Source organism: Pteronotus mesoamericanus, unplaced genomic scaffold, assembly GCF_021234165.1.
Source record: "Pteronotus mesoamericanus isolate MK-2021 breed Mesoamerican mustached bat unplaced genomic scaffold, CSHL_Meso_final contig_173, whole genome shotgun sequence".
Taxonomy (NCBI): Eukaryota; Metazoa; Chordata; class Mammalia; order Chiroptera; family Mormoopidae; genus Pteronotus; species Pteronotus mesoamericanus.
Genome location: NW_026555072.1, coordinates 4,823,242 through 4,838,103, shown reverse-complemented (window position 1 = coordinate 4,838,103; position 14,862 = coordinate 4,823,242). Strand labels below are relative to the sequence as shown.

General features: G+C 34.1%; 1 protein-coding gene across 7 annotated transcripts in view; it reads left to right on the top strand.

Moving 5' to 3' along the window:
- Window positions 1-14,465, top strand: part of KDM6A (lysine demethylase 6A) — a 180,072-nt gene extending 165,607 nt beyond the window's left edge. For all 7 annotated transcript variants that reach the window (XM_054566524.1, XM_054566523.1, XM_054566526.1 and 4 more), the window contains 3 exons: window positions 9,942-10,068; window positions 12,378-12,548; window positions 13,704-14,465. In XM_054566524.1, the coding sequence (XP_054422499.1) occupies window positions 9,942-10,068; window positions 12,378-12,548; window positions 13,704-13,733 (328 nt within the window). In that variant the 3' untranslated portion in view covers window positions 13,734-14,465. The remainder of the gene's footprint in view (window positions 1-9,941; window positions 10,069-12,377; window positions 12,549-13,703) is intronic.
- The last annotated feature ends 397 nt before the right edge of the window (window positions 14,466-14,862 follow it).

The following is a 14,862-nucleotide window of genomic DNA, read 5'->3' as shown; positions in this document are numbered from 1 at the left end:
TTTTTTCACCAAAAACTGTTAGTGATAACTGTTGTTCCTCGTACCTTCCTTACATTTTTTTTAAACCTAAAGGCACTTACATATTTATCTTACTGCATTTTTACCCTGCATTACAAAATGTTCAATCATTTGAGTCTTGGTTTTATTCTTTATTATATTAACAATTCTTCACCCAGCTTTCATTGTCATGAGATGTGATTAGCAAGTCTTTTTGTTATTACATTGACTGAAAATGTTAATCATAAATCCAGACCTCTATGCCATGCTTTATACACGTCCTTTTTAAAATAGTCATTCAGCTTTTGCTAAAAATATACTTTTCATCAGCTGACAATGCTCTCTTTCTTTTACTTATACTTCCTTTCATTTGTACTTTTATTCACTTAGTCATTTTCCAGCTGTATCCAAGGCTCTGGGCCAGGCACTGAGAAGGGTGTATGTGTGTATGTGGTGTGTCTATCTAGTATAGGCCCAGTCTTGAAGTAAAAGTTCGTACATAAAAGTAAATATATTGAAAGAAATACAACAGCAGATCCACTGGATTCTTTCCAGGCCCAGGAAGTCAGAGAAATCTGTGTATTTGGGAGGTAAATATGTTGTGTAAAGGCTGAAGATGTGGAGGCAGGGTGAGAAAGTTTTGGTGGGTTTTTAACTAGTATGATCTAATTTGGGTTTCATAAAGATCTGGTTTCTAGTAGTTAAGTAAATAGAATAAGCTTCTGGATGATAAGAGAGAAGGATGAGTCAAAAATACTTTGGGTTTTCAAGTCTAGGTTCTACATGGTTTAGTAATAGTACCTGTTAATAAATTAAGCTTGATATTTAGCCAAACAACAAGCAAAGTGCTCCCCAAACTGCCTCATTTACACCTCTTAGCATCCCAAGGTCACCCATTTGGTTAGAATCAGGATTCAAGCCCATATCTGCCTTATGTAAAACCTGCTTGTATGTATCTATGCCATAGGACTTCACTTTGGGGCAGTGGCAAGTTTGAAGAGCCAGTAAAAGAGTTGGAAAGATCTGTTTAAAAGAATCTGTAGGAAATACAGAACTCTTAGAGAGCAGCCAAAGTCAGAGCTGACTGGCCAGGAAGTTTTCTATCTAGTGGTTTGTGATTGCCTTGAGAGGAAGAAAAGGACTCCGGGATACAACTTGGGGAAATACATCCATCGAATATTTAAGAAAAGCAAATAGGTGAATTAGATAAAAGTCAGAAGAGAGCACGGAGAATATACTGTTACAAAAATAGAGATGGAAGTCTTTTTTTCCACAAGCTCAGTTTTGCTATAAAACTGTATGCACATCATTGCTTTGATCCTCAAATCTACTATCCTGCCAACAAAGGTACTGACTTGTTCTGGCTTCTGTGAACAGTACCAATTCTTTTTTTTTTAATTGTCACCCAAGAACATGCTTACTGATTTTAGAGAGAGGGGAAGAGAGGGAGAGAAACATAGTAGCTCGGTTGCCTCTTGAACATGCCCCCAGTGGGGACCGAACCCACAACCTAGATATGTATGTAACATGGAATCAAACCTGTGACCTTACAGGTTACGGGGTGATGTTTCAACCAACTGATCTACACTGACCAGGACACTGTACCAGTTCTTAAGAAATTGTGTTTTCTCTTACCATTCCTTCCCTCTTCTTTGAGTCATTTTCTTCACCCCCTGTTCACTCTACTATCCATAGCAATGTGGTTTTCTACCTTTAATACGTCCCTGTCACTCCTCTTGCTGAGGTCACCAGCGACCAACTATTTAAGTGTATTAAGGCACAAATGTAAACTTTCTTTAAAGGCCCCATTTATATCTCAGATCTGACCCCCACTTTGTCAGCCATTTTTCCCAATGCTGCCTTGAGACGTGTGGTTGAATTTTCTATTTTTATCACTCTATTTGCTATTCTAAATCGTCTTTAATATAGACTACAACTTTTACACCTCCTCTCTCTTTTCTCCTTTGAATTATCTTTTAGTAAAGCATACATTTGGTATACATTGAGCATATAAGTTATATAGGCTATTTTTATATATAGAGAGAAAGAGAGATCGATCTATAGTTGTAGATATATACAGTTGTATAGGCTATTTAAATATATATTTATATAAATATAAATAAATAAAATTTATATAAATATTTATATAAATATAAATGTCGCCCTGGCTGGTGTGGCTCAGTGGATCAAACACTGGCCTGTGAACCAAGGGGTCGCCAGTTTGATTTCTCAGGGCACATGCCTGGGTTTTGGGCCAGGTACCTGTTCGGGGGCATGCGAGAGGCAACCACACATGGATGTTTCTCTCCCTCTTTTTCTCCCTCCCTTCCCCTCTGTCTAAAAATAAATAAATAAAATCTTTAAAAAATATATATGTATCAGTGAGATATAAGAAGTGGAATGGAGAAGAAACACAAATACAGTTCTCTTTCTTAATTTTCTCCCTGTAAGTTACTGTTTTTAATTCATAAATACTGTGAATCTACAATGAGTGATTTAGGTTTTCACAGTTAAGTGGTAAGTCTGCCCAGTCAAAAATTTGTAAGCAAAATTTACCTTATGCCTTCTCAATTCACTCAGCTGACTCAGCTCTACCCAATTCTTTTCATTCTTTCATATTTGTTTAATATTTATTGTGAACTGAGTTGATGCTCAGATATTGTGCTAGGTGACAGAAGAATTTGATCACTTCTCTAGCACTTATAATAAATAGGAAAATAGTCAAAACATTAAAATACATGATCTTTACTATAACGATGGAAAAATTTGTTTAAAAAAATGTGCAGAGCCCTGACTGGTGTGGCTCAGTGGACTGGACATTGTCCCACAAACAGAAAGGTCACCAGTTCAATTCCTAGTCAGGGCACATGCCTGGGTTGCAGGTTTGCTCCCCCGTTGTGGGGCATGTAAGAGACAACCGATCAGTGTTTCTCACATTGCTGTTTCTCTCCCTTTCTTTCTCCCTTCCTTCCCCACTCTCTAAAAATAAATAAAATCTTTTTCTAAAAAATGGAGGAAGCACGGAAGAAGGCAATTCTGAAAGAGGGGAATGTGCAGGAAAGGTTTCACAAAAGTACTGCAGTCCTATAACTCCTTATCCTAAACTCCTTAGGCCAAATGTGTTTTGGTATTCAGAATTCTTAGGATTTCGTAAGGTACTAAAGTGCATTTACAATATGTTTTACCTTCCCAACAGTGTCTGTGGCAGTATCCTCAAATCAAACACATTAATATTTCTGCAGTAAAACATACAGTCACTCTGATGAGCTAGGTGAAAACTATTTTAAACCTCAGGTCAAATTTAAACACCAAATTTATGCAAAATTTATGAAAAATGTGTAGTATTATAGTAGATTATGAACTTGTATTTATACTAAATGACTTAATAATGGGAACTGATGTTATTTCCTAGTGTCACCTACTGTCCCTCCTTATTTTTAGAATGAATTACTTGTGGTTATTTAAACCAGTCAACCTCATTCTTTTTTTCCCTTTGCATTTTCACAATCAAATTGGGTGTTTTAGAGCCCTTCAATTTCGTAGCATCCTTTAAGTCATTTAGTAAATCTCTTTCAATTTTTACATCCTAACTATTTTACTAAAATACACTAATCTTTAAACTTTACTTCACATTCTTTCATATACCTCCTACATTACCATGAGTCAAAAGAATATTCATTATCTTGATTACTTCTTTCATTTTATAATGCAGTGAACTTGACTTGAAAAGTTCACAGCCTCTACCTCCTTAGGAACATTTTAGTGGAAGCTAAAGGCATAATTTCTTTTTTGATATCCTTTAACTGTTTAAATGAAAAAATGCTTTTTACACATACCCCATATATTGCAAGCGCACTTAGTTTCTCCCTTAGACAAAACTTTTAAATGTCTCTCAGGTTTAAGCCCTACTTGTTAGCTGTTGAGTTTTCCAGATCATGAGCTGTTTTTAAAATAGAGCAGTCTCATACAAAGTAATGAATTAAGGAAGACTTATAGACATAAGGCTGCTAATCCCTTCCTTTAATTCATTGAACTATGATGGTTTTTCTATGTCGATATAACTTATTCTACTTTATATAAAATTTGCATATAATGCATTGCTACATGTCCTCCAAACTTGTTTACCCTATTTCGCCCAACTTTTTATTTTGATTTTTTTTTTAATTCTACAAATGGTTGAAAGACTAGTACAACAAATAACCTATGTAAACCTCATCAAGAGTCATTAGATAAGTCTTTGCAACAAATCCCCTCCCCTCTGGCAACCATCCATCTGTTCTCTGTGAGTCTGTTTCTGTTTTGTTTGTTTGTTTATGTTCTTTAGATTACACATATAAGTGAAATCACAAACTTAATTTCTTATATCATTTTGTCATTCTTTTGACCATTTTATAAGGCACGCTTTTAATTTTAGTTTTTAAAAATATATTAACAATAGTAATGCTTTATGTGCTTTTTTTTGTGCCTTTTGTATATGTGTAATTGCTATGTATTCATTATTTGCCTATCCTTTTTAATTTTTTTAAGTCTTAGAGTCTGTGCTATTTAACATCCCAATGAAATATTACAGGCACGGCAGCATTGTATAGTTGTTCGGAGTCCAGCTTACCTTCACATCTTAGATTCTCTATTTACTGGCTCGGGGACCATGGGCAGATTATTAAACCTATTAGTCTTGTTTCCTTTCTGAAAGTTAAGGATAATTCTATTTTTCTAACTTTTATGAGTATTATATGAGTCTTAGAATAAACTGTTGTTAATATTAATTATAGACACCTCAATCACCTTTTTTTTTTTTTATGTAAGTTAATATTCATGGACCCAGTACAGTGGTTCTCAACTGGCCAATTTTGCTTCCCTTCACCCTCATCTCCAGGGGACATATGGCAGTGTCATGATTTGAGTGAAAGCGGTGCTACTGATACTTTGTGGGTAGAAGCTAGAGCTACTGCTAAAAGTCCTTTAGTGTACATAAAGGACAGCCCACCCCACCCCCAACACACACACATACACACACACAACAAAGAATTATCCAGCTCAAAATAAGAAGAGTGCTGAAGTTGAGAAATTCTGATTTAATGGAACCTAAAGTAAATTCCTTTTAAATAATTTGTTTTCTTTTTGGTGTAAGTATTGCACTGTCAGTTGGCACTCATTGCACAGTTTTTTCAAATTAAAAAATAACTTCAATTTAGTAATTATGTAATTTAACACAATTTATTAATTTTATTTGTCAAGTTCAGATACAGATCACTGCCAGGCACTAATATAATCATTTATGTGGCATGCAGTCCTTGTAATAGCACTGTAAGTTAGATGTCCCCCTTTTTATAACTGAGCAAATTAAGGCACAGAGAATAAATATGTGTGGAGCTGGGATTTGAACCCAGGCAATGTAGCTCTGGAATCTGTGCCCTTACCTACCCTGCAGCTTTCTTCCATGGTCTTTTAAGGCTCTAATTATAAAAACATGGTGATTTGTGAAGTTGTTGTTATACTAGTGTATTGGAAATTTTACAAATTTTAGACATTTTTTTCCAGCTTCACCACTTACGAAGCAAGAGTTTTGTGCTGGGTTTTACTTGCCTGATCATAATATTCACCTCAGACTCTTATTAAAATAGATTTCTGGGCTCTGTTTCTAACAAGTTAATTTAAAACTCAGTGAAAAGAACCCCAGGAATCTCTTTCACAGTGGCCTAGATGAGTTCTGTGATCAGGCAAGTTAGGGACTATCTAAACTAGATTAAATTTCTTTCAGAACTAACAATATATTTGTTTTCCCATTTCTTTCACACATATTATAGAATATTACCCTACGTACATAATACACAATTTATCACGAGCACAGAGGAGTTGAATGCAAGTTAAAGCAAACTGTTAAATCCTAATCCTCTTTTCCCATTAATTCCCATTTTTAAATGGATAAATGAGGTATTCTACAACTCTAGTCAAAGTCACTTGGCCTAATAATTGAATGAGGATATAGTTATGAAGACCACTTTATAGTTAGCATAGATCCTAGTGCTGTTGTCCTGGGGGATCTTCATATACACTATTGGGTTACTTATACAATGTTTTGTGATAACATTGAGCAAACAAAATCTAAAAGTTGTAAAACTCTACTTTTTCATGGTTAACATATATTTGCTTTAATGTTTGTTTTTTTCTACCTGAGAGTTTAAAGTTAAGATACTTGTTTTATCATTGACTGAGACCTTGATTTTCCGCCATGTGGTTGGTTTAAATGAAAATGTTAGATGTCTTACTGACACTTAAACCCTCACTGTTGTCCCAGGGGGAATATAGCCCTGGAGTGACAGGTGGCCAGTATGTTAATGAGGGCTCAGGTGTTGACTTGCTTTCCCTATATGGCTTTTTCAGTGAGAAGGATTGTGCAACTCTTGGTATACTTGAATATGGACACCATCTATTTCTTAGTGGCTGAGATTGTTACCATAACAACTTTAAAAGTGCCATATCAAGTTAACCCATGCCTCATCTGCCTCTGCACTGATATTTGGGAACTTATCTTGTAGTCAAGTGGCCCCCAGAATGTCAAAATAACCCCCAGTGTTGTCTTAACATCAGTATCACTGTGGCTTCATTTATTTATTTTCCTGCCCCAGAAACCTCATCCCAGGATTAAAATCTTGTAAGAACAGTTGTTTGTTTCCTAAGTAACCTTTGCTTGTGGCATTTCTTCTGCCTGGAAAGTGCCTCCCTCCTACCTTTCCTTCCTGCTTACATCTAAATTGACAACTTCTTTATGCAAACTTCTGTGATTTCTACCTCCTCTCACTTGAAAATGAGCTCTCCCTCCTTAGCATCCTTGATTTATTATATCTGTTTATTTTCTGCCTAATTTATGAATATATTGTATATGATTACTTGTCCTCATTATCCTGTTCAGTTTTCTTATTCTAATATTTTAAGTATATTTTCATTTCTATTTGCAGATTGGTATCTAAACAGATTAGAGTCTACTGTGTAACCTCAAATACACAAAGCCCTCAATTAGCCTTTTCTTGGTTTTCTTAAAAAGCCAGAGTTGTCTTTAATATTCCCTGCCTTTTTTTGGTAGTCTTTTATCCAAACAGCTAAAAACAGGGATTAGATCCTAAAACCACATTAATCTTTAAAAGTCAAAGAATTCCCTGTTTCTCTAGTCTCCTGAAATTATTTCTGACCCTATCCCTAAAATGCATTTATTAAAAACAGCATATGTTCTACATTTTTATAGTTCTTGCTAGTGATTCAATATGTAATTTTTAACAAATTGGATTCTTAATTGTTACAAGATAAATTTATTAAAATTCAACAAAACTAAAATGATACAGGAAATAACAACCTTGTTTTTGGGGGGGTGTTTTTTGCTTATATTTTAGCTCTTAAGTACACTCAAACATTATCATGTAAATTAAAGTCTAGGATTAATCAAAGTAGAAGAGATTACTATTATGTCTTGAATATTGTATCTTATTTTCCCTAGGATCCTTTTCCTAAACCTCTGTATTTTCTAATATTTCCCTACCCTTCGATGGAATCATTTTTTTTAGGACCTGCTCATTGCTGTGGACTTCAGAAGAGCCTCTGTCTCTCTCAATTCTCTTTCGGTTCTAATGGCTACCTTTTGAAAATGGGAAGGAACAAAGAATTTTAATGTTGAGGGCAAGGAGGAAACCATAATTTCGTTATTCATTGTCAGATCAGATCAATACAGCTGTCTGTTTTCTAAGGTTCTGATATTTCACAGAATAAAAATTCTACAGCTGTGATTTTAGACACAGAATATTCTTGGCTTAGTATTACTAGCAAACTTACCTCTAACCCTTTACTGTTTGCAGGGAAGTAGTATATTGCCTCTTTCTACATGAAACTACCAAACTAACCATAAATTATAAACTGCCATGTAACTAACTGCCAATGTAGTCAGTAGCATTGGAATTGAAAGTTCATTTGCTGAGTAAAGACTGGGATAATAATACTCCACAAAACCAAGGCTTTGTGTTTGCGGGTTGGGGGGAAACTGCACTGACTTTATCTCATCTTCAAAAGAGAAGAGAGGGAGTGGGTAAGAAGACATGTAAGAGAGTAAGTGTGATAGCTTTATGACATCAGACAAATATAGTTTCCGAGCACTAGTCTCTGCTTTTGCAAGATGGAGATAAATAGTGCCTCCTGCACAGGGTTGTAAAGAGGCCTAAGTGGCCTCTTCACATTATGTGTGAAGTACTTAATACCATGTTTCCTGTCTGGTCCTTATTTTTTATTATTTATTTTTATTTTATTTTTGTTTGTTTTCCCACATGAGAGCATATTGGAGTCTTCCAGTCTTTCAGAGGTATCTACAGAGTTTTACGTGTTATTTTCCTATGAAAGAGACCTTATTTTGAAGCCCTGATTGGCTAACTTGTTCAGTAAAATCAGTGTCTTCAGAAGTGAATTGTATGGGACACGGGGAGAAAAAAGGGGAAGAGTGGTGTACTACTCAAGAGCTAGCAGCATAGTCTGAATTATATTCTCTCTCTTTTTGCCATGATCTAACTTTTTACTTGCTACCTCCCTGGCACACCTTCACAAATACATACCACAGTATGCCGTATACAGAAAGAGAGAGACAGAAGAGAGAGCTATCCTAGCTTTCATTTGCAACCATAGTCTGAAGTATTATTTTGTTTCTAAATAAGTTAAATGCACAAGAGTTGCTGAACAAAGTGAGACATTCTTTTAATATGATACTTAATAGATTTGCCTTTCAACTGTGAAGTTGATACTGTTTTATGTTTGTTAAATAAGTTTTACCTATATTTTTAGTAGTCTTTTATCCTGGCTTAATGTACATTGATTCCTATAAAGTGATGATAACTTTTTAACTTAGTCTTATAAAATAACAGGGAAATATAAATTAAGAGGAAGTAAATATGCTATTAGTTATCATACTCTAAATTTTAGTTTTTCTGCCATCAAATGTTTATTGAGCACCTACTTTCATATGCCAGGCAGTATCATGGGTAGATAGTAGACAGCATGAATAAAACAGATTAAGACCTTTGCTTTCAAACAGTACTCAGTTGTTAAACCCATTTCCTTTTCTTTGGGATATTTTAATTGTCTCCAAATTTTAGAGGCAAAAGTACCTTAGAGATCATCTACTCCAATCTCTTTGTTGCAATGGAGAACCTGAACCACTAAGATTCACAGGAGAGTAAGAGAATTTAGCAGACAATTCCAAGTAATGAGAGCAACCTGTTTGAAAATCAGCACAGATTGTGAGAGTTCACTATACATTAGCATCATAAGTATGAGTTTAGAAAAAGTAGAAATTGTAAGTTCAATTGTGTTAATATAAATGAAAGATTCTACTGTATTATCTTCAAGTTAAAAATAGCAGATTTAAGTATCTTTCTTCTTCATTCATGCTATAGTGAAACCAACTTGGTTTTCCACTTGTAGACTCAAAATATTTCCAAAGCAACTATACAAATGATGCTGTTTATAATTATCTGAGTAGTGTTGATAGAAATAATGTGCCTTCCTGTGTTGCTGGAATCATAGCAGTTCAGATCTGGAATTCAGACCCCTTATTTCAAGGATGAGAATATTGACTCCCAAAGAGGTTAACTGACTTGCCCAAATAAGAGCCAAAATTAACAGCTTGTATTTAAGCAAGGAATCAGGTTTTATGTAGTAAGATCATTATATATTTATATTCAGATACAAATTATTCCCAACTTTAAGTGCTCTGATGTTATCATCAAACCTGCTGAACATTAACCTTATTTTTTTTTTAATGTGAGAACATCTGAGAAATTGACAAGAAAAATAAAGTCACAGGTATTGGAACTGAGTCTCTTGGCATTATTTCTAATAGTATATCTTTTGTGCTAAAAAAATACTCGCTATTCAGTTGCTAGTCACAAATAATTTTTTCCGCACAATAGGTATTGTCTTCTAAGAACTCTGAAGCAATGTCAGACATTGAGGGAAGCTCTCATTGCTGCAGGAAAAGAGATTATATGGCATGGACGGACAAAAGAAGAACCAGCGCATTATTGTAGCATTTGTGAGGTAAATGACTGTTCTTATCCACCCTTGTTTTATAAAGCCCCTTACCGCTCTGGTTTCTCTATAGTTATTTTTAAAAATGTATTTATAATTTTATGTAATACATTTTACTGAAATTGATGTGTTTAATCTTATTTTCTTGTTATTTAGCTATAAAAATTTAATCTGATGGTGTATTATTTTAATATGAATTGACTCTAAAAGTAGCTACTACAGAGTCATTTATCTGGTAGATATTTAACAGATGATAATCATCAAGAAATTTAGTCTTGGGATTTTAAACTGAGAACAGTCCAGAAGCAGGCAGATGCCAATAAACTGAATGTACAGGGTCTGGCAGAAGTAATGCCTGCTTGAGTATGGTTGGTAGGGTAATAGTATGTGTGTGATAATTTATAGTTTTAACTTGGATATTTCACCTAAAACGTCATATGGTGTGCTTGAGTGTGATATTTGCAGAATTACATACTTAATGATTTTGTAATGAAAGATTTTGTAATAAAAAGGGGGCATTATTTGTGCTGGACCCCATAGTTCAGGATAGCTTCAGGCAGATCGATGTTCCGTCCTCTCTGATGTAATTCACAGTACATTGGTCAATTTTCTTTTGAAGCCAATGCTTGCAAGAGATGCAGAAGTAATGAAAATGTAGTACCTGAAGGAGCTTGCATTCTACTCCAAGAAGACAAATTGTAAACAACTAATTATATTGTACATGAGACTTGTAAATGCAAAATTGGTCTTGAAAAATGACCAAATTTTTGTATGTTATTGGCATAAGAGTTCACATAACTTTTGAGTCCATACTTAAGGATGACTGAGTTCAGAGGGCTAAAAAATGATGAGAATTGGAGGTAGAATGAATGTTATTATGAGCTATAACAACAATATGGGAAATGGAATGGCTTACTCATAAATGGATAAGTAGTTTCAATGTGACTGGAACACAAATTATGCTAATTATAAGTCTAGGTGGTAGGAAGCTTACAGAGCATCTTGAATGACTTGAAAGAATTTGATATTTATTCTGAGGTCATTGAAGCCATCAAAAGATTTTGAGCAGGCAACCAACTTGGATGTGTGTTTCAAAGACAGAGTGATTTGAAATGATGGAGATAGGAAGTTGTTGCAGTGGTATTCTTAAGAGTTGTTATCTTAAGGCCTAGACCAGAATTCAAAATTATTTAATAGATAAAATCCACAAGACTCCTTAAGTGGAATAAGTGAGGGACAGGTTGAAGAATGCTCACAAATTTTCTAGCTCAAATCATATGAGGTTCATGCTGTTGCCCATTTATGATAATGGGAGACATGGTAAACTCTGGAGTTTTGATTGACATAACAGCTTTTCAAAGAAGACATGAAGTCATGAGAGTTTTCTGTCGTTGAATAAATTCTAGGATATGCCAGAGAAATTAATGAACCTTTCCAAACCTTCAAATTCTCTAATTATAATATTGGCTTTTATTTTAAATAATCCATCAGCTATTTTAATGTTTATCACCTGGCCAAAGTAAGTCATTAGGAGGTTAGATTCTAATTAGGTGTGCTTATACCTCAAGAAGATGAATGTATAAGCTTTCTAGTGTTTCAGAATGACTCCTATCCTTTAATGTTATTTCTTATCCTGCCTCAACCTTAGCAGCTCATCAGTCTTTGTGTATAAGAGAGAGGTGTTATTTCTAAAATCATGCTATACTCATGAGTTCACTTTTCGTTGGTACTCATACTCCTTAAGATGAGGCTTATAGCCATATACTTACTGTCACTTATCTGTCAGTTTCCTCACCTGGAAAATCATATTATATTCATTCAACAAGTGTTTTGAGATTTGGCTAAGCACTATGATATGCCCTGGTGGTGCAAAGGTGAGTAAACGTAGTCTTATCTTTGAGGATCTCAGTCTGTAGAAGAAGGCAAATATCTATACACAGTGCCCTGTTATGAGAAGTAAAAGGAAAATGATGATTACTCTTACCTGATTGTATACAGATGTTTTGGATTTAAAACAAAATAGACTGGCGTTTATCAAACTTTTAAATTAGGCTTTTGCTGGTGGTTGTGATGAGTATGCCATGCCCTTAGGTCACTACCCTGAATATGCATTACCTCTCATGTCTTTGGATTTGGTTCAAAATAAACCTGGTCCATTAAAGAATCTTAAACACAACTATGTTTGTCTTGATGCCCATCTTAACTAGAAATAACAGTCCACAATTCCATGTAAGGTAGAATTCTATAATTATATTAAAGCAACATAATAACTAAACACCACTATTGCTATTGAATGCTTTTTCTCTTGTACAAAATAGGTGGAGGTTTTTGATCTGCTTTTTGTTACTAATGAGAGCATTTCTCGAAAGACCTACATAGTGCATTGCCAAGATTGTGCACGAAAAACAAGCAGAAACCTGGAAAATTTTGTGGTGCTAGAACAGTACAAGATGGAGGACCTGATGCAAGTCTATGATCAATTTACATTAGTAAGTGAAATCAACATGTGAGTACATAGTTAGCTGGATAGGGAAGCAGCATTGTTTGTTCTGCCACCTGATAAGTAGGAGGTAATGAAATATTTAAATTTTCTTTTGGTTAGTTGGATATTTCATGAGGAAGTACTTATATCATTACCCCCATCTCCACTTTGAAGTATTTATTCCTATGAAGATAGCATATTTCATTTTCACTTTTCTTCCTGGGTGAGACGAGCCTATATAATGTCACAGTAATTACATTTTCAAAACTTTATTTGCTTTTTGAACACTATCATATTCTTTATGTCATCTGATGTCAGTTGATAAAATTTTTGTGTACATAAAGGTTATTAGTGTCAACAAAATGAATCAGTAAATGTGCATTTAAACATACTTCTGCTTTTAGAGCTCACTGTATTTTTTTTTTAAATTTTGTCTTTGCCAGAAGTATTAACCTCATGGGAATACTTGATGGAGCTTAATTTCTTGCTATATTACAAAACCTTATGAAATTCAAGCATACTTATAAGTTACACACAGTTTTTTAATTTTAAATAGCACGTGTTTTGGGGGAAAACATTTTACTGTAGCATATCACTAGTTTTACAAATAGAAACACATAATTTATGAATTGTTGATTACTCTAACATATGAAATTAGGAACTGAATTTTTGGAATTTAGCTCCTGATATTTTCATTTGAATGGTCTTCAAGATTGCTTGAAGAAGAAGAAAATTATCTGTAGTATGTTATACAGAATATATTATCTAGTTGAGATAGATTCTGAAGCCAGTCACTAATTATAATTGATTTGTTAAGTTATTTTCCACAAGGCTTTTTTTTTAAGCAGTCTTAAAAAAAATGGTCTACCTTATAATATTCTTAACTCTTAATGCTCTTGAGCATATGACTATTTAGTGAAGAAGTACCAAAAAATGCGGGTGCACTGAGTAGGGTAATAGTCTCAGACTCTAAGAAAAATTGGCTAGATGGGAGTCAGTAAGGGAGGTTGTATTTTGGCATCATGTTGCAGGCTGTTGAAAACTTTCTTGAGAATGTTTTTTTTTCCCCTACCTTCATAAGTACACTATGTTTTCAGCATTGAGCTAGGGAACACTATTAACATCTGTACACTTATGTGACATACCTTACTTTTATTTATAGGCTCCTCCATTACCATCTTCCTCATCTTGATATTGTTCCATGGACATTAAATGCGAGCTTTTCTGCTATTCAGGAAGTAATCTGGTTCTGCACCACTGGTTTTTGTAGCTGTCTCGTAAGGCTGCTGGCTGAAAACTGTGTCTATGCAACCTTCCAAGTGCGGAGTGTCAACCAACTGGACAGAGCACACTGCTCCTACTCCAGGACTCTCACAAAGCTGATCAGCTGTACTTCAGAAAAAAAAAAAATAATTTCCATGTTTTGTATATATCTGACAAAACTGGCAACATCATACAGACTACTGACTTGAAGGCAACCTTTTTATATTTCTCTATTTCTGGGCTGATGAATCAGTTTTCATCTTTTTCCCCTTCAGAATTTTCCTTGGAAAAAATACTAGCCTCGCCGATCATTTCTTTGTAAGGTAGTTAGCAATTTTAAGGCTTTCTTTGGTCAACTTTTTTTTTTTTTAATGTGAAAAGTTAGGTAAGGAACTTTTTTACTGCTTTTATGTTTCTCTGTCTTGTTTTGAAACCATGACGGTTATTACACTTTTGGTTCCTAAATAAAATGTCTAAAAAATTAACAGCCAAGTCACAAAGATAATGGATTGCACATAGACTAAGGAATAAATTTCAGATTTGTGATTTTTGTTTCTAATCTTGATGTAAATTTACACTATTTATAAATACATATTTATTGCTTGAAAATATTTGTGAATGGAATGCTGTTATTTTTTCCAGATTTACCTGCCATTGAAATTTTAAGGAGTTCTGTAATTTCAAACACTACTCCTATTACATTTTCTATGTGTAAATAAAACTGCTTAGCATTGTACAGAAACTTTTATTAAAATTGTTTAATGTTTAAAGAGTTTTCTATTGTTTGAGTTTTAAAAAGACTTTATGTACAGTGCCCAGTTTTTGTTCATTTTTCAAATCTGACTATATATATTTTATATATACTTATGTATGTATATATAATATATATAGAAATCTGGATATATATGTATAAAGATTTAGAACTTAAAATTTTCTCATTTTAAGTTTCACATCTATGGTAGATTTCTGAGGTGTCTACTGTAAAGTATTGCTTAACAAAAGTATGATTATTTTTAAAGAAATATATATGGTATGTATCTTCAACACCTAAAATGTCA